This window comes from Podarcis gaigeae (assembly GCF_964106915.1).
Source record: "Podarcis gaigeae genome assembly, chromosome: 4".
Classification (NCBI taxonomy): domain Eukaryota; kingdom Metazoa; phylum Chordata; class Lepidosauria; order Squamata; family Lacertidae; genus Podarcis; species Podarcis gaigeae.
The window spans coordinates 69,539,023-69,563,532 of record NC_139677.1 but is presented as its reverse complement, the minus strand read 5'-3'; the positions used below and the strand labels follow the sequence as shown (position 1 = coordinate 69,563,532).

The 24,510-nt window shown below is 39.5% G+C and overlaps 1 protein-coding gene across 5 annotated transcripts; it reads left to right on the top strand.

Annotated features, from left to right (window-relative positions):
• Positions 1-103: 103 nt before the first annotated feature.
• Positions 104-23,477, top strand: ZNF654 (zinc finger protein 654). 5 transcript variants are annotated; one of them, XM_083736204.1, is made up of 9 exons: positions 104-494; positions 7,799-7,944; positions 10,141-10,222; positions 11,090-11,225; positions 12,249-12,451; positions 14,041-14,180; positions 14,527-14,668; positions 15,758-18,035; positions 18,365-23,477. In XM_083736204.1, exons 1-9 carry the CDS (start codon positions 363-365, stop codon positions 18,370-18,372), a joined length of 3,267 nt encoding a protein of 1,088 aa, XP_083592330.1. In that variant the 5' UTR covers positions 104-362; the 3' UTR covers positions 18,373-23,477. The 5 variants fall into 5 exon arrangements, with proteins under 5 accessions (XP_083592330.1, XP_083592329.1, XP_083592333.1 ...); XM_083736203.1 differs by having other exon boundaries at positions 15,758-18,054; positions 18,387-23,477; XM_083736207.1 differs by having other exon boundaries at positions 150-231.
• Positions 23,478-24,510: the final 1,033 nt, after the last annotated feature.

Below are 24,510 nucleotides of genomic sequence, written 5' to 3'. Positions count from 1 at the left end.
GATGAAATGCGGGCCCAATCGCCGAGGGCATAGGAGGAGCTTAGGAGGGGGGAGGGGGTTGATCGATAGGACCTCCCACCAATCAAAATGTGGGTCTGAAAGTTCAGCCGCGGATAGGGAGGTGCGTTTCCCAATCAGGAGCCAGAGAGCCGGAGCTGTGCCGAAATTAAACGGCCGGAGGGTCGGAGGTTGCGGGGGCCCGTGGCGGCTGATTGACAAGCGAGCTCGCCAGTAAGGACGGCCCGTGGGGGGTGGTGCCGGAATTGAGGAACGCCGCGACAGGGGGCTGGCCATCCGGCGGATCGGGAGCACAGGGGAGGGGTTCTGTAGGAGCTCGGTACGCGCAGGGCGGCCGGAGCAGCATGGCGGAAGACGAGAGCGATCAGGAGTCAGAGAGGCTCGGCGAGGAACTCGAGGCCATTGCCGGGCCGCGGCTTCCCACCGGCTTGTCCCCGGCCTTGAGCAGCCAGTATTATTGCTACCGCTTCTGCCAGGTGAGGCGCTGGCCCCGCCCCCTAGAGGCTGACACCTTGCGGGGTGGGGGTGGGCTGGGGAGACGGACAGAAGGACAGGGGCGGCCGGGGAGGAAACCTGCTCGGCGACGGGTCCCCTGCGGGTGGTTCTCTTGGAGGCGCTTCGCGGGGGCGGACCAACCGCCGGAGGGGGCGACTCTGAGGGCTCCTTTCTCGGCCAAAGCGAGGCGCAGTTCTCTGGGCCCCTGTTCGCTCCCCCCACCCCTCACGGGCGACGACCGGGCGCTTGGGAAGCTCCTTCATTTTCTCTCCCATTCCTCTAGTCTCCCCTCAGGTCAGTTTCTCCCCTCGGGAATAGCGAGGTTCACGAGCTCGTGGTTGGCCCTCCCTTCTTTTATTGTGAGAGGGAACAGTGATTTGTGTGGGGTGTCAACAGTGGAGCTCGGCCTGACCTTTTCATTCCCCTCCCTCCCTTCCTGGCGATGTCGCGGTGGGGGTGCTGGGAGGGAGCTTCTCTCCCCGCCCTCTCCGCCCGCCGGACGGGCAGTTAGTTGCCAGGGTGGCGCGCGGGGGTCCCCGTGAGGTCAGAGCTTGGCGGAGGGGGTGCGAGTTGTTTGCAAGAGGCAAAAAGGAGCATGAGGAGACAGACACAGGTTTGTTCTCCTCCGCTGAAAGTCTTTCCTGGCCTTTCCTTCCTATCTAATAATAATAATAATAATGCTTCCTTGCCACGGGAGAAAGAAAAATGCTGGTGGCAAACTAGTTTGCGTTGCTGGTGCTGTTTGTTAGGAGGGGGTAGCTGTCCCTGAAGGCTTTTGTTCCCTGAGGAAGAGGAGGAGGTTGGTTGAGTGGTCTTGTTTTATTAATCAACTGCTTGGTTCGTATTATTTGAAACATCACTCGGCTGCTATTTCTACAAGGTATCTTATGACACGAACAGTCCTGTGCAATGCGTGCTTGAGGTGAAGTTCACCCTATTTAGCGAAACTTACTTGCAGGTGTGTATGCTCATTGGAATCAATCGGGTTTTTTTCCTCCTGGAGTCAATTGTTCTAATGAATTATTTGCTTAATTTTGAAACACTTGCTGTTCAACTATTTACCAGGTTTGGAACATTTTTAAAGCAGTTTCAACAGCCTAAAGATGATAAATGACAGCTAAATGTCATTGCTGCATTGTTTGCTTTTTTGTAGGTTGCTTGTATATAAGGCAACAGCAATTCAAAATTGACTGGATGACAATGTATTGACTTGGTGGCCAAATAAAAAAACCATTTTTGCTATTCTTATTTTGTATTTAAATTATTAGGGATGGACTCCTGTTACCCACTTACCTGGAAGTAAGTGAACTCATTGAGTTTTAATGTTCATATTGGGTTGTTAATGCAGAGGGAATCAGAAGATAGCTTTGATTTCATGTTGGCCATGCATTTTATATAAATAGTATATCAAATGCTTGAGTAGTAGATTATTGTAAACACCATAGCTTTGTAACCTGTGTTAGGCACTTTTGATTGTGGTGTAGTGACAAGAACAGGCAGAAGCGCACAACTGTGACTGTATGCTAGGTGCTTCTCTCTCCCCTTCTCTAATAGCATGCAGACAGAAAAAAATGCCAGTGTATAAAATGCTATGCTTTGGAGGAAGACTGCTGATAGAAACTAACTTGCAAATCTCTAGCTAGCTACATCTTGTGTGCTGATACCTTTTAAAGAATCCTTTCTGTAATCCTTTCTTTAAAACCTTTGATTTTTAAATACTAGATTTAATAGGACTGTGAATGGCCCAGTCTTTGTTTCTCTCTCATTCCCCATTATTTCAAACACGTAGATTCTATGCACTGAGAGTTCATCTATTCCACACTTACAGTGCTATGTTGGTGAAAAATCTGGTTGGCATGATAAAACTTGCAGTTTTAAACAGTCTTCATTGATAAACATTTAGACTTCCAAATCAGTGTGTTTAGGGCTGGAATGGAAATCTACTTAACTTGCCTTTCTATTTTTTTATTGGCTTCATATCCTCCATTTTCTGTTTAAACCAGGCAGTGTTGTGCCTTTCCACTGTCACTGTTTCCTTGGCTCTTTTCTCATACAGGATCTGTCTTGTCTTGTAAGCTGTATTTTTCTCTGTCTCTGGTGTGAGGAGGCTTAGGTATGGAAGGCCTTGCTAGCTGCTTCGGCCAGGCAGTGTTGTAAATTCATTTGTGCACTCATTGTGTACAACCCTGTGAATATGTTCCTGACTGGTGTAGAGTGGTTTTAAAATGATATACAAAGTTACTGAATTATTACTATAAATTTCCACAATTGGATGCTCAGGGTAAAGTAGCTAGTATAAAATGACAATTTTAATAAATTCCAATAACACATACATTGTTGTGTGCTTGATATGGAAAAGTGTATGGCTATTAACTTGTGTGAGTCTGATGGTCATATATGTGTATTGACAAGCAGTACCTTGCAGTCAAGGTTTTTTTTTTAATATTAAAAAAAACTTAAGAAAATTGATGCCTTAAACTGGAAGAAGGAGACAGCGTTATTACAAGAAAGCAATAGTGAAACAGAGCTAAAGGAAGCTGTGCTTTTTCATGGCTACAATTCCTATTCCTTATCATATGGGACTGGAGGATTTAGTTGTCATAACTAGTTTATGCGTAAGCAACGGGTGTTCCTAACTTTGACATTGATTTTGCAATTTGATGTTGAGTAACACCTGTTCAGTTAGTAATATTTGTAGGTAGAGGATATGCATAACACATGTCGGGATCCAAGTTTGGAGCTGTGTTTTAGTCTTTGGGCATTTCAGTTTACATGTACATAATCTGATTAATATTATTCTACTAAATTATTTCCTTGATGGTAAGTACTTTATGGCAAGTGCTCATTTACCTTGCAAGCTCTGAGTTCTGAAATTTGAGGTAGGCCTTTATAGGAATAGTGAACTTAGCTGCTACTTACAAGATTTCTTATTTTCATCAACTACTCCCTTTGGCTAGAGAACTGACTATATTTTTGCAGAATCATAGCAATACTATCCTGTTTTCATATACAAGATTCTGGCTGCAACCCTGTGCATACTTATCAACAAGCAAGTCCTACTGAACACAGTGGGATTTGGTAGAATTGCACTGCTTGTCTCATTTCTCAGTAGATGCTGAGTCTTTTACATAACTTCTGAAGACCAAGAGTTAAAAGGGCATTTTAAACAGCTTTGTGTTTAATAGCTCACTAAGAAGGTGTGCATGTAATTTTGTTCCCCCTCAGCCAGTCTTATTGGTTTCCATGCTGTCTGAGGAGAAAAATAAGTCTTTCACTAGCATAACTGATAAAAGCTAGTTAGTATCTTGTGTTCCCATGCTGATCATACAGAAAGGGGCTTCCCCTGCTCTGCAGCTATCATGGGACCAGGCTACTGGCTTCTTCCTGTGTTCCTTGACTTTTAAATACTGCTACAATGTGTTCTTTGCTTTCATAGTGAAAGGTGCATTCATTGTTAAACTTGTAAATAATAAAAAAAGTAGTTCTGGAGATGTTGCTGGACTACAGATCCTACCATCCCTATTGGCCATTCCAGCTCGGGTTTGTAGGATTTGGATTCCAGCCACATCTGGAAGCCCACACATTCCCCACCTTGGCTGTAAACATTTCTCCTGCTTCTTCATACATTGTTTAACTGGCTGATAATCTGTAAGAGCATAACTTTAATATATTTGATCTTGCTTATTGTTGTTGGTTCAAAATACTTTGTATTTTTACATTTTCTCCATAGCATATAATTATGTGTATATGCAATAGAGTAACTTTGAATTGCAAATTTTATCTCAGAGTAAATCTAGCCTATTCTAGACTGAGTGAGGAAATATAAAAGAGAAAACATTAAGCTTTTTAAAAATAGTATATTATGCTAGAAATGTCACAGGGTAGCCTTCAGCTCTTTAAAGGTAAAGGTACCCCTGCCCGTACGGGCCAGTCTTGACAGACTCTGGGGTTGTGCGCCCATCTCACTCAAGAGGCCAGGGGCCAGCTCTGTCCGGAGACACTTCCGGGTCACGTGGCCAGGCCAGCGTGACATCGCTGCTCTGGCGAGCCAGAGCCGCACACGGAAACGCCGTTTACCTTCCCGCTGGTAAGCGGTCCCTATTTATCTACTTGCACCCGGGGGTGCTTTCGAACTGCTAGGTTGGCAGACGCTGGGACCGAGCAGCGGGAGCGCACCCCGCCGCAGGGATTCGAACCGCCGACCTTTCGATCGGCAAGTCCTAGGCACTGAGGCTTTAACCCACAGCGCCACCTGCGTCCCCCTTCAGCTCTTTACAGGCAGGTAAACCACTGTGACCAAAGGACTACTTCAAGATGTGCAGTTGAAGTGTAAGCTGGTTTTGGGTGCTGATATTTAGATAATGTGCTACAAGTAAAACAGCTAGTTCTTTAACAGCTGGACCTTCTTGGCTGCAAGTCCTAGATGACCTGCTCTCTGCCTTGCAGGCCTTTCCCCACCTAGCCTGGGAGGGCAGGGCCCTGAGGCTACTGAGCAGACTCTTGGGTTGGGGTGTTGTTTAGGGCAGGCATGGCCAAACTTGGCCATCCAGATGTTTTGGGACTACAGTACTCATCATCCCTGACTACTGGTCCTGTTAGCTAGGGATGATGGGAGTTGTTGTCCCAAAACATCTGGAGGGCCAAGTTTAGCCATTCCTGGTTTTGGGGTTTTGTTGGGGGTGGGGTTGCTGCAGTTTTTAATATATTTTTTGTACCTTATTTTAGATCATATTATGAATTATGTGGAAATGGTTTAATCTCTCTTCTATCCGAATTCTAAGTGATATTGGGGGGGGGGGGTAACAAGTGTCATTTCAACCATTCCCATTGATGATGATGATCTATTATTTATACCCCGCCCATCTGGCTGGGTTTCCCCAGCCACTCTGGGCAGCTTCCAACAAAAGATTAAAAGTACTTTAAAACATCAGTCATTAAAAACTTCCCTAAACAGGGCTGCCTTCAGATGTTTTCTAATCCTCAGATACAGTGGAACCTCGTGTTACGGACGGGATCCGTTTCAGAGGCCCATCCGTGACACGGAACTGACGCAAGCCAAAGTGCTGCGTCTGTGGCCGCGCACAGCGCTATTTAGTGCTTCTTTGCATGTGTGAGCGGCGAAACCCGGAAGTAACCCATTCTGGTACTTCCTGGTTGCCGCAGGACGCAACACGAAAACATGTAACCTGAAGCGGACGCAACATGAGGTATGACTGTAGTTGTTAATTTCTTTGACATCTGATGGGAGGGCGTTCCTCAGGACAGGCACCACTACTGAGAAGGCCCTCTGCCTGGTTCCCTGTAACTTCGCTTCTTGCAGTGAGGGAACCGCCAGAAGACCCTCAGTGTTGGACCTCAGTGTCTGGCCTGAATGATGGGGGTGGAGACACTCCTTCAGGTATATTGGGCCCGATGCCATTTAGGGCTTTAAAGGTCAGCACCACCACTTTGAATTGTGCTCGGAAACGTACTAGGATTACAGCTGCTGCAGCTAGTATGGCTATGTTAAAAAGAATTATAAATTACTGCAGTATTGTTGTTTCTGGAGAAAATGCATCTCATGCTTGACATCTATTTATGTTAAAAACATATATGCTTAATTTTTACTAACAGATTTGGATCAATTTAATCCTATCCAGCAAAAAAGCCTATGGGAAAAATGGAAGTGGGATATAAATCAACCTTTTCACTGTGTGAAGCTTCATTGGTTGTCCCCGGGATTGGCAAGGTTCATTTGACAGCAACGAGAAAACAAGCCTTTAATGTTATTGGCCCTGTCCTATAGAAAGCAATGCCAGTAAAGTTTCAGCAGACTTTAATCTTTAAATTAAAATAAATGAATGAACACAGTTGATTCAACCTCATAATCTACATGCAAACACAGATTCTGTCCCCTCTGTAGTTAATATGTTGCATATTCCATTGTGTTTGCAAATGCAAGGCACACTCAACATATTCATTTAAATACTGCTTTAAATATTATTTGAACAAGTTGTGCAGCTTCTGCAATATATACTTGATGCTGAATACCCTCCTCATCACTAGACCTTGTAGTAAAATATTCAAAGCGGTAAAAACTGAATGGGAGGTGTTGCCTTATGCAATGATGGTCACTTCATGTTGATGATCTCTAGCAGGCCACCCCACTGCCCTCCCTTCAAGTATTCATTTGACGAGCTACATTCATTCTCATCCCCCTTCCAACCACCCCTCCTGTCTTTATTAGTCCATCAGTCTTGTTGTAGGATGTGTGGAAGAACTGCTTGTTACTAAATGCCTGCAAGCACCTTTGTTCCCTCTCCCTGGCAAGAGCACACACCAGCTTGCTCAAAACAAAGAGCACCAAATAAGCATTCCTTCCTAAAACTTGGCCTTATTGGTGCCGACAGGTAAAATGAGATTTCTAAGTGCAGTTTTTCAAAAGATAATTTGTTAATATGATATTTGATCAGCTTTGAAGCCCACACATATCCATTAGGTTGATGGCGGTCTCCCTCTCCCTCTTCGTTCCTTCTTTTGCTTTGTTTTCTCTTCATACTACCCTTTATTTTCTATTTCTTCGCTATATCTTGCTTGTTAGCTCTTTCTGAATGTTATGGAGAGGATGGATGCAATGAGGTGGTGTGTTTATATCAAATATTTTAACAATAAATACAGTAATGCTATTTGGTGAAAGAATTCCAGCCCTTCACTGAGATGGGTAATGAAACATTCCAAAAGTAAAAAAAGTCAGGACAAATAGTTGTTGGGCCCCTAGCCCCAGTAGTTTTTCTGTGTATGTAGGCACACTTGTTTATATTGTGCCTGTGTTAGCAGTCCTCAGTTTCATCCAGATCTAGTTCTTGTTTATCAGAGTTCCTGTCCTGTCTCAAATTGTTGTAATTTTTGGTAGCAATTTTATTGACCCTGACAGTGGACTGCCCATTTACCAAATACAGTGGTACCTCTGGTTACATACTTAATTCGTTCTGGAGGTCCGTTATTAACCTGAAACTGTTCTTAACCTGAAGCACCACTTTAGCTAATGGGGCCTCCCACTGCCGCCGCGCCGCCGAAGCCCGATTTCTGTTCTCATCTTGAAGCAAAGTTCTTAACCTGAGGTACTATTTCTGGGTTAGCGGAGTCTGTAACCTGAAGCGTATGTAACCTGAAGCGTATGTAACCCGAGGTACTACTGTATTACAAAAGAGATCCCCATGGCTTTGCAACTTGTTAGGATTCCTCTTTGTTCTAATTTTGACCATATTTAATTTGTACTCTTTTTTCCCTTTTCCCCTGCCAATAGGTTGTGGAAGACTATGCTGGAAGATGGCAGGTTCCTCTGCCACAGCTTCAAGTGCTTCAGACAGCGCTCTGTTGTTTCACATCTGCTTGTGTATCATTCCCAACTGATTGTGAGCACGTGCAGTATGTGCTGAGTAGCTTAGCCTTGTAAGTATTATTATTTCACTCTTCATCCTGTAAGATTCCAATGTTGTGAACAAGTAAAAGTGCTAAACTATATCTTAAACTAAAATATATAATGAAACCATAAAGAATAGTTTGAGGCCTCAGCAAACCTGTACAACTGGGTAATAAAAATGCCTGGGAAGATAGAACAACTTCAGCAGAACATGTCAAAGCAAAATATTTGTTTCTCCTATTTCTGTCCTAATTTTCTGGATAATTCATCACTTGAGAAACGCATAGTCAATGACACTCTGTGTATTTTCTGAGTTAAGTGTTGTGAAGAAGATTAATCTCTCATTACCCCCCCCTTGCAAAAATCAATGGTTGCTGTCATAACCATTTCACAAGTTTCAGTTTGTAACTAACAATATCCTCCTGTGTGTTCACATGTAAGGCTGGGATTAGCCTATATATATTATTGGGTGATAGTTCTCATTTTCCACATGTTAATTAATCTAGCTCTATGATACATTTGGAGGAGGGGTGGATTTTCCCTTGTGAATTTAAGACGTGAAACAGAGCTGAACATTTCATAGAAAAGCTAGTTTTAGATGGGATGGTGTTATTACTATTTTTAAAAGAAACTTAATTGTTGATATGCCATATTAGGATGTTTGCTTATTTTAAATTGGAAACCAGCTCAAGCACTTGATAAACCTGCTTTGAAGCATTTTTTTAAATGATGATCAAAATAATCTGTGATCAGATTGAAATACCTTTTATTTTTAATCCCCTGTCTGCCTCGCGTCTGCCACCTCTGTAAATAATAGTTGTGTTCAGTTTGACTTGTGAGTCACAAGTTCCCGTACAGTCTCTGTTTTGAAATACTGAAAGCTCAATCTTGTCTCTTTTTGATACATATCAGCCAGTATCAGCTGCCAGTGCAGAGTATGTACTGGGTGTGGGAGAGGTTTTCCTTGGCTGGTGAAGACTAGGAGACACTTGGCTAGTTGCTGGCTGGAATTACCAGTCTCTTCCTTAGGCACTGCACATTAAAAAGCTCAAATCTGTAGTTAGTCAATATTGATGTAGTTTCTTTAAGTGTTCTATACCTTAACTAGATTTCCGTATTTTTACAATGATGCTTCAGTACTTTTGTTCACCACGGCAAGTATGACACCGCTCTCTGAAGAATGTAGCAAGCTGCCAGCCTTCCTCCCAACTTTGAAGTGGAATAGGGATAGAGATAACCCTGGCATTTACACAGAAATCTCCAGCTTGAAGGTTTGCATAGGCAAACTCGGCCCTCCAGATGTTTGGGGATTAGAATTCCCATCATCCTTGACCACTGGTCCTGTTAGCTAGGGATGGTGGGAGTTATAGTCCCAGAACATCTGGAGGGCCGAGTTTGCCTGTGCCTGGTTTTGAGGAAGAATTTCGGCTTCCAGATGTGTTCATTTATGCCTTTAAATTTTGCCTGTGGACTAAAATAATCTGCACTTTTGTTTGAGGTATTGTTGGTGTCACGAATGCCTTAGCAGAGGCTTGTAAAATTGTTCAAGAAGTTACTTGTATTTTTGGCTGGAAGGCCAGAATGGATAGTGAAACATGTTTGGAACTTCCCTTGCAGATTCCTATAAGGGTTGCTTCTCATAATACCACATGCATTTGGGATCATTAGGTTACATTATCCAGGAAGCTGGAGTTGACTCGCTCTCTCTCCTCTTGGGCTCCGCAGTCTTGAGGATTGCCCACTTCGTAGCCATTATGAAGTTGATTACTGATAGGACTGAATTAATACGGACTGGCAAGCCATGTGCAATACGAGGGAAGGGATAGTCAGAATTAATGCTGAGTTCATAGCAGAAATGGGGATTCTGTGGCCGTCCAGATGCTGCTGAACTACAATTATGGTTATCCGCAACCATTGAACATGCTTGCTGGCAGGAGTTGGAATTTAGGAGCTTCTGGACTGCCACAGGTTCCCAGTGCCTTCCTATCTCAGTCACACAAGTTTCATCTTCGTGATACATAAGTGAGAACATATGCTAGTGCTCTAGTATCTTCAGTGGCTTCCTCATGTGTTCTGATGCAATTCAGCGTGCTTCTTTGATATAAAGCCCACAGGGGCTAGTGTTACATTGGTGCTTAGTTTAAAATTCTGCGCTTAAAACTTGTGAACTAAATATGTCTTCATTTTTTGCCTCGTTTTTGATTCCTAATTGCTTTGATTTTTAGGAGTTTTTTTGAATTGCTGCTGTTCTTTGGAAAGGATGAATTCTATGAAGATCCTTTAAAAGATATGCTGGGCTCAATCCAGGTAATTTATTGTTCATACGTTTGAGGAAAGGCTATTATTACAGTTTTCAGAGTATGTGACAGAGACTCAGTAAGCAAAAAGTAGGATCCTGCTTTGAAAAACCTTAAAATTGAGAAATGAGATCACTGGTAAATATTTTATGCTAAGATCAGTAAGATTAGCTTTTTATGCTAAACTTCCCTAGGACAAGGGTGGCCAACTTTTTTCAGCCTGTGACTTTGGATCCCACATTTACAGTGTCTTGTCCTCACAGGCACACTGGGAAAGTAGAAAACAACTTTTTAGTGCTAAATGACAAGGTGCTTACTGGGAGCTGTCAATTGGAAATAAGCCTGAGAGTCACACAGCTTTTTGCCAGGCCAGTACCATTCTCTGATGTCTTTCTTGTAGCCTTTTCACTCACCAAGAACACTGAGCACTTTGGGCTTGCCTCCCAGCATTGCCACTGCCATCTCAGCCTTCACCCTGTGACGCAATGAGAGAATGTTGCAGAAGTCTCTGTGATATATTTGTGTGCTGCTGGAGGTGTTGGGGAAGGAAAGCTTGAGAGAGCTAGTCAAGGTGCATTGAGAAGGGTAACCTGAACACATTACTGGCCAGCACTCTGACTTCCCTCCCACCTAGTCAAGATATCTCTCAGTTATATTCATTTTTTAAAATTTTATTTTAAATTTTGAAAATACAAATGTAAACAACGGAAAAGGTTGCCCGTGACATAAGCTAAACGAGAATTAATGCTTTGAATGTATTTTACCCTGTGTGTATATGGAATTATATTAAATTATGCAATTTATTTATGAAAAGACAAACAAAGCTCAGTCCACTTGGCCACTTGACGTATTAAAGAAATATTTGTATCCATTTTAGGAATGTCAAAACCTCTTGAGCAGATATGGAAGCGTTAACTTGGAGTTGGTGACTCGAATTATCAGAGATGGAGGGCCTTGGGAAGATCCTATATTACAAGCTGTCCTTAAAGCAAAGCCAGTTTCTCAGGAGTTGGGTACTAAGCTTTTTTCCATGAATAGACCAAAATAGTACCACAAAGAAATGTCCTAAATCATGATATCTGCTTATAATTTTATGTAACTTCATTTGCAGGTTGTCTGTCACTCATTTTATACTGGGGATAGCGGGGTAGAATTGACATTTATAATTTCATTAATTCCCCCCCCCCAAAAAAAAAAAAACAAAAAACCGGAATTTCTCTTCCTTCCTGCTGTATCATTATTCCCAGGGTAGCTGACAGTTATGGAAAAGAAAGAAAAAAGAACACCCCATAAAATCACATTAACAGAATAAAATGAATTGCCATGGAAATTAAAAGACACGGGTGGAATAAATGGCCTGTGTTATTCTTAATATGAGCACACTAGTCTTGCCCTATTGGCCGCTTATACATGTGGAGCTTTCAATTTCTGTGTATTGCCCCTGATGAGCAAAGAGTTCAAAGAACAACTCCATGCATTTCCCCCAATTGTCTATACAAATCTTCCCCTCAGTCAATTTTGAAACATTTGCTTGTATAGGAGTTTGAAATGCAATTGTAATGAAGAATATTGCAGTAAAAGGCTTACCGTTGTCATTAAACTGTCACTGGGGCTGAGTTAATATGAAAGAGGCATGTGGCAGTGGAGGTGATATGCTATTTCTTGTTAATGTAAGAATTTTTATACTGATTTCTAAAGTAGCTGACACCTAACTGACCTCATTCTATTATTAATCTAGATATTTTACCAATTTTTTAAATTGAATTTGTTAGTTTATTATAGAAAAAAAGGCCTCCAACATACTTAGAACATAAAGTACAGGTAAAAATACAGTATAATATAACCAGATTTACACAACAACATATGCAATTCATAAATACGGAAAGCAATTTGTTGGGAGGTTGACCTAGCATGATTTGTTAACTTTAACAGAAGCTCTTACCTTACATCTTTATAAAATAGAACTTTTTGTTTAACCTATGTTGCAATTTAAGATTTTTGTAATCTAACTGGTTTTTTTCATTTCTTTTTACCAGTTAACAAATATTTAAGCTCTGAAAACCCTCTGTTCTTTGAATTGCGTGCCAGATACCTTATTGCCTGTGAACGCATCCCAGAGGCAATGGCTCTAATCAAATCTTGCATGAATCATCCAGATATTAGTAAAGACCTTTACTTCCATCAAGCATTTTTCATGTGTCTTTATATGTCACCACTGGAAGACCAGCTTTTTCAGGAGGTACTGTTCAACACATTTTTGTGCTTAACAATATAGCTTAATGTTTTGATGATAATTGTAAAATTTCTATTACAGCAAAGTAGACAAATGGTAAAACAAGGATGTTTTAAAATCAAATTCCTGCACTAAATATCAAACTTTGTACAGAATATAATTTCTGAAGAGCAATAGAAGCTGTTTCCATCCTAATGCTAGCATTGCACTACCCCTACTCCAGAACTGGATGTCCATAGTTGGTGTGATGGGGGGCATATATAAGTGAATGGAGAGGCGAAATTGATTGGACCAAATTGCAAGCAGTTCCTGATGAGATCCATGTTCTCTTGTGGCGTGGGGGGAGTGAGAGAAAACATATTGCATTTTAATGGTTTATAGTGTTAATTAATGTTATTTAAAACATAAAACAGTTTTAAAACATTTTAGGCTGGAACAGTATTAATTGTTCGTCTTCTCAATAGAATCCCATAGCAGTGGCACTGTATGTAAGGTTAAAGGTAAAGGGCCCCTGCATGGTTAAGTCCAGTCAAATGCAACTATGGGGTGCAGCCCTCATCTCACTTCGGGCTGAGGAAGCCGGCGTTAGTCTGCAGACATCTTTCCGTGTTATATAGCTAGCATGACTAAACTGCTTCTGGTGCAACGGGACACCATGACGAGTGCCAGAGTGCATGGAAATGCCATTTACCTTCCCATCACAGTAGTACCTATTTATCTACTCGTACTGCTATGTTTTTGCACTGCTAGGTTGGTAAAAGCTGGGACAGAACAACAGTTCACCCCTAGCGCGGATTCAAACTTCCAAGCTTCCGATTGGCAATCCCAAGAGGCTCAGTGGTTTAGACCTTGTTCAGAAACAGTGTTGATGCAGAAAAAATGTGTGCCGCAGGCAGTGATGACTCTAAAACATGGTCTCCAATTCTCTAAATAGTCATCTTATACACAGATGGCATGCATACATTAGTTATTTTTTCTGGAATTAAAATAATACTTGATACTATCTTAATCACTCTGCTACAAAACTAATGATCTATTACTAATGATCCAATTCTCTAAATAGTCATCTTATACACAGATGGCATGCATACATTAGTTATTTTTTCTGGAATTAAAATAATACTTGATACTATCTTAATCACTCTGCTACAAAACTAATTAGGTAGCAATTTTTATTCTGTTACAATCAATAGTTTTACATAGGGTTGAATAAAAATACATCAATTTACAGCAAGTTATAGTTTACTGCTAAACTTCCATCACAAGTTTCTGTATGTGTTAATATTATGAAGTTATTTTTTAAATTCCTTTCAACATTGTTACTGAGTGTTTTTGGGATGCATTTTACTGAAATCAAATTGCCAAACTAGCTTCTTATAAGGGTCAAATAAATGTTGTATAGAAACTGTCTTAATATACTTCCATTCTAAAATAAAATCTAGGCAACACTCCCAATCCTAACCCAAAATAAAATTGGCATTCATATTTGACAGCAATTGCTCTAGTAGCAGCAATTTGAGGATTCCAATTACTGTTAAATGGTGAGCATTAACGTTACTAGACTTACTCAAATGGATCTCATTTTGATTGTATAGCACTTGCTGAGGACTGATTGCAAGAATGGCACTGAAATCATCTGCAACATTGCAAAGGAAGGGAAGACTGCCTTAGCCTTGTACCTTTGTGAATCATTCCTTATTCCACAGCTCAAAAAGGGAGAGATGTATTGCATATGGTAAATACTTTATCTCTCATAATATTCTGTTATGGTAACATAATATCTGCAGGTTGTAGATTCATATTGCTACTAAAGGCTAGTAGAAGTGTAACTTATAGTTGTAACTAATACATAGTCAAGATTTCACTTTTCTGAATTGCTGTTGAAGATACCCTTAGAGCATGGGATATACTGCATATTCTCTCTCTGTGAGTGTGTGTGTGCGCGCGCGTGTCTGCGTTTATAATCCTGAGTTATATGTAAATTACTGTGTTCTTAGTAGCATAATTACTCTTCTATAAATATTTCACTTACAGAATTGCTGTTTGAGCTTCATGCTAACAAACCTCTTTCTGTTTTATAGGGAGCTGATCTTTATTTGGAGTAAACTGCAGCTTAAATCTAATCCATCAAAACAAGTATTTGTAGAGCAATGCTACCACCTCCTAAGGATAGCTACAAACATAAGAGTTATATTCCCTTTCATGAAAGTTATTAGGGATGAAGTAAGTTATTGTTTCTTGCAAACTTCTTTTTTTAAAAAAAATACTAGATTCCACCACTGCTATGAATAATTATTGTACACAGAGTACAGTTGCATAATAGAACTTTTAGTTTAAATGTCAGGAAATTGTTTATAGATGCTGCATCTGAGATAGGAGCATTGCAGACATAACTCTTAATCATAATTAATGCTAACCACTATTTTAATCCTGGTTAAGATCCAAAACATACTGTGAAATCATGGTTTAGTTTGCAGCAGAAATGTACACAGTGCCACTAGTGAAACTTGTAGCTCTTTGTCCGTATAGGGACATAAGACCAAGTGGTATTTAAACAGAAACTTTGAAGATTGTTTTTATTGCATCTGGCTTGTTAGTTTTTTGCATTCTGTAAATTTATTCGAGAAAAATGCATTTTAAAAAACTTAATCTTCTCAATATTACTTGTCTATATTGCCATTGTTACTTATGCCATCAAGTATTAATTTAATAACTTTATTACTCATTTCATTGCACTATAATGTAGGCATACTTCAGTAAGATGCATACATTATATGTGCATCTGAAGATTGTGTATTGCACCATAAGAGAAATATGTCTTTTCCTCACTTTTACATCACCATGAAAGTACAACCAGAAGCATGACATCCTTCTAACATACAGAGGTGCAACTCGGTGCTTTCAGAGGTCTTCTTCATAAATCTGTAACAGTTGTGCAAGTATATAGGAGGCTGTTGTAGCCTCAGGCCATCAGTCTAGCTCATATCAAGGAAGACAACTTCATTGGCCCTTCCCCTGATGTAAGACTACTCCAATTGAAGGCTTGGTGTAATAGTCATGGTGTAATAGAAAACAATAACTGTTGGTTAAGAACATAACATGGCAAAAAATAATATTTGGGGCTAAACAGAGGCTTTTTTTAAACAGCATATTTGGCAGGGATGTTCATGCCTGCTCCATTCAGTATATTATAATCTGTAAATAGCTGTAGAATATTATGAGATGTAGAAGGATCCCAGTAAATTGGATTGTCTTTGTGTTCTGGGTTTTGAAAACATTGATAAGTTATATTGTCTCATTTCTTTTCCATAGGTTGGCAAAGAAGGCCTGCAGATTTGTGTTGAGATATGTGGAAGTGCTCTCCAGTTGGATCTCCGTGATGATCCAAAAATGAAATGTCTGATATATAAAACCATTGCTCACTTTTTGCCAAATGACTTGGAGATTGTCAGAATATGTGCTCTTTCTGTCTTTTTCCTTGAGCGCACCTTGGAATCATATAGCACAGTTGAACATCTGTATAAATGTGCGGATGAAGAGTACAACGATCAAACCAGTTCCGTTCAGAATCGTGTGCGTTTTGAGCTGCTTCCAATTTTGAAAAAGGGCTTGTTCTTTGATCCCGAGTTCTGGAATTTCTTGATGATCAAGCAGAACTGCTTAGCACTGCTAAAGGAGAAAGCATCAGTTGATTTGAATAAAACTACGCCAGGGCATTCTTCCGCACATGTTTCAAAGACACGTCGAGGATTGCGTGGTGATCAAGCTTGTATAGCTGATGAAAACAATACAGAACTAGAGCATGATAGCCCTTCTGGAGCACATGATAATTCCAAGAAAAACCATATAACTCTCAGTTCATCTAAAGTCGATCACAATGTACCAAGGCACCGTTGTGTGTTATGTAACAGGGAATTTCTTGGAGGTCACATTGTGAGGCATGCACAAGCTCATCAGAAAAAAGGCAGTTTTTCCTGTGTAATGTGTCGCAGGAAATTCAGGCAAAAAGGAGTAATGCTCAAGCACTTAAAGAATCACATCAAGAAAATGACAAGGCGTCACCTTGCTGTTACTTGTCATGATCAGGAAACCCCTAATGTAAATGAAATAAACTGTGCTGATACAGGTGTCACAACTGAAAATGGGAAGTCGGAAAGCTGCAAAGACAGCAAAGTAGAGGTTGTCATCATACCGGATACAAATCAGGAGATGCAGGATTCTGAACTCCTATTTGATATAACTGAAAATCATGATAGTTGCCAGGGTACCATTATTGAAAATGGTAGTTGTGATAGCTGTTCAAATAATACTCCTGAACCAGAAACCATGGGAAGGTTTCCAGAAAGTGATAGCAACCTAAATAAAGAGTTGCCTGTACTACATAAAGTAAATGGGGTGTTATGCCCTCAGAATGACTTTGACATTATGGACCAAGCAGGTAACTTCAAGTGTCCTGCTAATGGCTGTATTAGAGTCTTTAAAAAGATAAGATTTCTGAATAAACATGCCCGGAAAGCTCACCCCTCTGATTTGAAGGTGCAAGAACACATAATGAAGTCTAATAAAGGAAAATGTCGCTTCTGTCAGAGAAAGTTTTTTGATTCTCAACATTTTATTGATCATCTAAAGCAGCATGTTTATCCAAATGTTTATTTTTGTTTACACTTTAACTGTAATCAGAGATTTAAGCTATCCACAGAACTTGCAGAGCATATAAAAAGCCACAGTGAGTTTAAAGCTCAGTGTAACTTTGCACAGTGCGGTAAACTTTTTGAAGATCTTTCATTGCTGTATGAGCATGAAGCTCAACATTATTCCAACAAAACTGGTCCTTTGGAAGAAGCTGATGAAAACATTTTTTCAGATACTACTTTGGAATCCCAGTGTAGCATCCAGGAAAAAGAAAGTAGTAATAGTAAAAAGGAGACTGTAATAGACTTGCCAGTTCCAACATGGAAAGCGAGGAAAGATTCTACAGAACCAAAGACTTACATTCAGAGTGAGAAGAAAATTAATAGTGTAATTCCGAATGGGAATGAAAATGCATGTGAAGGTACTGCTACAGTGGTGAACTTGATAGACCAAAAGATACCTGCGGTAGAGCCAAATTCAGAGAACTGTAATGTTACTGACCAACTAGTCAATGGGTATGGTGAACTGGAACAGACTTCTTCAGCATCCCTAGATACTGATTCAGAAAGTGTGATTGACAAAACAGGGACAGAAAATGGATCTGTTCTGCCTGTTTTACAGAACTCTCTTGATACACCACCAAACAGTGTTGCTCAGTTGCCTTCCAAACCAAATCTGGTAACAGAAAATACTTCATATGGCTTAATTTTAACAAAGCCTTTTGTTAGACCATTGCCACCAAGTTACCTGGATGAGCGATACATTAGCATGCCAAAACGTAGAAAAACTTTGACTGAGAAAGTAGATACCCATTCAGAACAAGATAAAACTAGTAGCAAATCGGAAAGGTTAAGATGCAGCAAATGCCTGACCACCTACTGTAACTCAGAAGCACTTGAGCTTCACCTTGCACAAAAGAAATGTCGGACACTCTTTGGATTCGATTCAGATGATGAAAGTAAGTTTTGAAATACTAGGTCCGTGTATAGTTGTAAAAGCAATAGACAAGATACAGTGGAAACAAGCAAGTGCCAGACAAATATTGAAAAATGAGTGCAATACATTTAAGGAGAAATGAATCCAAAATGTTAGGGTAGATAGATGCAAGAAACAATTTAATATAATCTGTCAGATTTAGAATATAATATAGGCAAGCAAGTTCGTTTGAGTGTTTTTTTAAAGACCGTATTCCGTACTTGTTAAGTAGCTGAATTCCAGTATAAAACAAGAATAGAGAATACTGTATTGTGTATACTGTAAACATAATAATGTAATATTTGTTCACAGGTGCCTGATCAAATGTTGTGAGAAGATTTCTCAGCGAAGAGTGATGTGGTGGAGCACTACAATATTCTGCATCAGTTGTCTTTCCCCTGTTGGCCTTAATTATAAAGAAGTCTGAAGTTACTAAAGAAAATCATGATCTTGCTCACTTGGGTCAGATCTAAGTGACTGTAGGAACTGCAGAATTTGAGTCCAGAAAAACTGTGTTAAAGCCCCCAAAGTACCAGTAATCTAGAAGCCACAAGGTCCTACATGAAGTTCCAGTGTAAGTAAGTTCAGAGTGCAGTAACATACTGAGTGGGAACTAGGGAGAGACACAAGTGGTACATGGCTCTTTCAGATGTGCACAGTCAAAGGAAGCCTGTCTATATTATAACAACTATTTTGAGTCATTCTATTAAATGTCCGTATGCATAAAACCCAGTCAATTAAAAGTTCATCTGTTTGTAGAGGTTGATTATTCTTAGCATTGGCATTTGGCTTATATTGTACTGTACTTTGGAAAGAGAACTCGTGAATGTAACAGAAGATCAGAACATGGCCATATCCTGGTAAAAATGTTAAGGCGTACAAAACATGGAAGCATGTCTCAATCTAATATTTCAAAACACAAGTAATTAAACTTCTTTCAAATGCACCAACTTTCCTTTTTTTCCCAATACCTGACCCATAGATGACATCTATAAAGAATGCAGGTGAAGTGAAAATTATTTAAGTACAGTGTTGGATACATGCTATTGAAGGCAGCTGAACTTGACCTGGGAGATAAAATGATTTACTTTATTCAAAGTATAGTTATTATGTTGGTACGGTTGATAACTTGAAAGACCAGTTTCCTCTATAAAATGAGCTACTTGGTTGTTGTTTTTTTAAAAAGATACATTTATTCTAGAGTCCCACAAGATTCAAAGTAGATTGTCAATCCTAGGAATAAAAGCACTTGGCAAAATAACTTCATTCTTGGTGAAAGAGCAGGGAATTAAACGAATATACCCATATTGTTATCAGTATAGGAAGATACAATTATCTTTATGAAACAGTTGCTTTTTCTAAAAGATTATTGAAATGTATTTCTTTTCAAAATTTGTGGTAAAAATTTTAGGACTCACTGTTTCTTTAGCTAACTGAATGCCTGTAAGGACAATTCGCACTGTGCCTTGAGAGGTGAAGCTTTAACCAACCTCATTCATAACATTGTATATGTAAAGACAGAGCATTCAGATTCAAAATAAGATCCAAACAAATATTTTCTTGAATAAATCAATATGCAAATTTTCATTTCATGAAAGGTCACATGTCAAGAGACTTTGCTAACCACAGATATTTTGGAGATATTTATTTGGGTGGAGTATGTTTCAAAGCATTGAATGATGGTGTGTGAGTTATCAACACAGTTTTAGGCATTTCAACTTGTTGATCAGGTTCACATAGTTACCTCTTCTCATCCATAAAACAAGCGTATTTCAGTGTTAAAAACAAAACCTCCATAATCAAATCTAGCCAACCGGGGGGGGGGGGGGGGAGGAAGCAATTATAGTGTACAAACATGCTTGTACACTAAAACTATCATTTAGTGTATTGGACACCAAAGTATGTATTTAACCTTTGCATGCATTTGAGGTTATTGACTTGGATCCAGATTTTTGTTGAGCCATAGGTATTACTTAATCTACACTTATTAATTGCCTTCTAAACCACCATCTCAGTGGTTTACACAGAATAATTTAAAGCAGTTAAAAACACAAAAAGAGAAAATACAGTTAAGACAATACTAAAACCCTAACAAGTGGACCCTCATAGCAAAGCCCCAGCTGGGAGAGCCTGCTGGAACAAAAATGGCTTCAGCCATTTCTGGTAAGTGCAGATAGCGGCCACCTGTAATATCTCAACAGAAGAGACAGCCACAATAAGAGCTCTGCTCTGAGTTAATGTGGAGCAGGCTTCTGAAATCCTTGGAACTTGTAGGAGGAACTCTGATCTACTGGCTGTATGTAAGATAAGGCAGCTTCTCAAGTAACCTGGTCCTGAGCTGTATAGGGACTTGTATGTCAATACCAACACCTTGAACTTGGCAGCAATTGCCTACTTTTCCTTCTGCCAGTGGGAACTCTGGATCAGAGGTCTTTGAAGGAACCGTTTTGCAGAAGGCTTAGTTTGTATTCTGCCCACTGTCAAAGCTGCTCTAGACTATACTAAAATAGCAAAATTCAATCCCAATATAATCCAGATTATAATAGCAGATTTCTGTTATGTATAAATTATAAAATATTACTTTGCATGGAAATAACTCTCATCGCACATTACACAAATGCCATACCTGGGTTCTCTGCTTTTTACCACTTGAGATCCAATATAACATTTTTTGTTTTGTTTCTGTGTACCCTGGCACCCGTAAGTGTTTAGCAGTTTACATTAAATGGGAGTCATTAACAAATTTTGGAATTTAACTGTGATTTAGCTGGAATCTGCTTGATACCATTACTAGATTAGTAAATATTTTTTTGTATCATTGGAATATTAAAAGTGGACGTTCTCATAAATGGCATTTAATTCAGTGGATTTCTGTCAAAATGAAAATAATGACCAAGGAACATAGCAAGAGTCCACAAGAGGTTGTTTTTCAACAGCTGGTAATTCAGAAACATGTTGCCTTTGATTCTGGATGTGGTATATAGCCATCATGACTAGTAGCCATGACACTTTCAGTTTTCAATAGTATTCATATTCAGGTAGTCCTGGACTTGTGTGTATTGGCTTTTTTATTTATTTCTAGTTACATTGCTAAATTTGAATGGAAGAGTATTAGTGCTGTTCAAAAACCTGCTTCAGTGGCATCACACTGAGTATCTTTTAAAAAAAATATTATTATGCACTATATAATCAAGTTGCTTTAAAAGACAACTGAGTTTTGCAGTGCTTTCCCTCTCCAGTTTATGTGGATATTGTAGCTGTGATACTTCATCTGGTCTGCTGTTTTGTTTTGTTTTTTGGATATGGACAACAATCTTGGACACCTCTTTAGTCTGAAATTGTGTTTATTTTCTGTATATCACCATATATTGGGTATTCAAAATTTGGCTTCCTCAGTAATTATTTCCTTTTTGAAGTTGATGAATTATTTTCTAAAGTGTAGAAAATCAGTCAAAATAGCTATAGGAAACATTTCGTAAAAAAGAAAAATTACCCTTCTCTTAAATGTTTACTTTTCAGTTTATTTTGCCTGTTGTATCAAACCATTTTAAAAAGAAAATTTTAAAATGAATATACTATTTTCCAGTTATTATCTGATCTCTTAGCTATGCCACCACACAAATGCTTTGGATATGTTTTAGTACTAGGACAGCATGCCATTGCATTGCAAAAAGGACGGGTCTGCTGGCAGGTATCTGAATATTTGAGATTTCAGGCACCTTAAAACAGGAATGCTTAAAAATCAAGATGGCAAACCCAGTCTGTGTGGCTTTTAAATAATAAGTTTACCGTAAACAGTGGCCAGAATCTAGCAAACCCACTAACTGCAAAATGCTGAGAGAGCAAGAGAGCTCAGGGTAACTTTCTGATTTAGGGCTCAGGTTACAAAACCCAATCTTAGGTTTTGGCTGTTTGTAGGCTGCCACTGTTAAACTCAATACAGGGAATGGGAAACTTCAACCAACCAACCACCTGCATGCCCCTGGTGTAACTTCTTAATTGTTCTGGGAAATAATTGGGATCCCTTTTCTTGTTGACATAGAACCAGCTTTAGATGTACAAAGACTGTAGCTGCTGGGACCATATGGGGAAGATCCCCCCCCCCCCCGTGACCCTTTTCAGTCTTCCTTGTTTCAGATTTTTGGCCCAAGGATTGCTGGATAGTGGAGATTTGCTAATTCAGATAACACACTGATACATTTATTGAGATAGAAACACCTAGGGCAAATATTTGAACTTCGTGTGCTTAAAGCTGTTATATATGGATAGTCTACATTCTAAATTCTACCATTGAACATTTAATAATGGATGGTATTCCATCTGTCTGTCTGTCTGCAGGACTGTATTTCTCCAGCTGTTTATGCCCCCCACCTCCAAAAGGGACAGCACAATAGATAGTTGTTGTGAAGGGTTTACCCAGAGAAATGTGCTGTGACAGGTGTTAGTCCCTTTCCATCTCTTACTTACCCTAATGTCAAGAGAAAAAGAATGCCCACAGCCATGGAAGTGTTACTGAACTCATGACTATCTTCTTGTCTTAAGATTTAAAGGCTAGAAAACAACACAGTGCTGTGTGTTCTATGTTTCACCAGCTGGTGGCAATATTGGCAATCTCCGCTTGCCCCAATTAGGGTGACAAATACAGATTTCATGGCTGACCATGTTTTCTAATTGAATGCCCAATATCTAACTGCTATCATATGGGAAAACACTATTATTTTCAAGCATTTCTGTTTATTCTGACCCTCAGTTACATATCTGATTATCAGTTGTTTTTTATTTTTTTGAATAACCCTTAGTGCCTAAAAGGGTTCTAAACTACCCAACTGTTGGCTGTGTTTTCCAGATCAGTTTCTTTAGGGTTTGAAAGACACTTAAAAAGGATGTTCACAGGTTTGTTACTATATAAATTTGGTTCATTTTAAAGGATATGTAAAAATCTAATTGTATTATTTTCTGGGTAACCTTCCTCTACAACCAGTTTTCTAGAAAATGTTGGAAATAGGATATCTGTGGGAAAGGTCACTGGTACTTTGGTTATTTAGCCATATTCGTTAAACATCTATAAATTGTATAGTTCGGATCATGTATAACAAGAAGGTTCGGCAATACTCTTTGTTTAACACCAAGGGGTAAGATGAAACACTTAAAAGGGGTGTTTTTTATTTATTTTGTACTGTATAACACTTTGATTAAATGCAGTGTGTGCATTTTGAGACTCTTACTTTGTAAAAGCTATTACAGATTCGCCAAGAAAGGAAATTTGTGCTTCCTTCTTGAATGTTAAATTATTTTATTTTGCATTTTATATGAATACAAATTAAAACTGAGCCATCAAACTGCAATAAATCAACAGTAGTGTTTCCATTTTAAACTTTTTGTATTGTAAATAGAACTGTTCAATAAAATATTGTCTGTTATTAAAGATGATTTTTATGGTGTCTGGGATTCTACCTAGGAAATATTTGACAAGTAGATACATCATTGCTTTGCAACTTCTAGACTACACAACATTGCATTTTGTATAGCAGCCATACAAAGCAAATGATCAAGGCCATCAAGCAAATGATATTGCTAAAGTAAATATGGTCTAATATGGCAAGTGGCAATGGAACACAGTGACAAGGTTGAAACACTGCAGAGTTAAGCTGGATTTTCTTAGTTGATCAGTTTGGCCAGGTTTGAAAACTCCCTTGGCAATAGACTCAAAAGCATGGGAAAATATTAAAGTGACAGGGCATGCAAATACTTAACCTTTTTTATAATCTACGATTGCAATTTAAATATTTACCCACAGAGCCACCCATGTTTGTGATGGCTGCTTTTCTGCCACTACCAACATCTTTGCAGATCAGCTAAGGGTTCTGACTCCCAAATATTTTAACAGTAGCTAAAATGAAGACGGTTAACAGTGTGTGGACTTTAGTGTGATTTCAGTTCAAGTAAAGACAAGTGTCTCAGATACATTCTATTATGATTGTTATCTGCATTTTCCACCTTGCTCTGGGTGGGAGATTTTGGGGTTCTAGTGAAGTAGACCCAACAATCCTGAAGCCTGTCAACCCCCGCTTTGTACTACCGAAGTGGCACCATCTAGGCAGAAGAGGAAGAGGTTTTCGTAGTTTTGGAGGAGCCCAACCTTTTAAGTAGTACAGGATACTCATGGGGAACCCTCCCCCCCCCCCAAAGCCCAGTGAAGCCTCAGCAGGTTAGGGGGGGAGGGGATGAATGAAGGATCCTAGGAAAAGGCATGGCTGGAACCCTAAATGCTGCCACATATTGAGTTGTTTTGGGGGATTTTATGTTTAGAGAAGTTTTTTTTACGTTTGATATTTTTAATATTCCGTTGGGAGCCGCCCAGAGTGGTTGGGGAAATTATTATTATTGATTGATTGTGTGTTTCGCTGGCCCCATTAGGCACTGGGCCTAGAGAGCAGCCTTTTTCCTCAGCGCCCTTT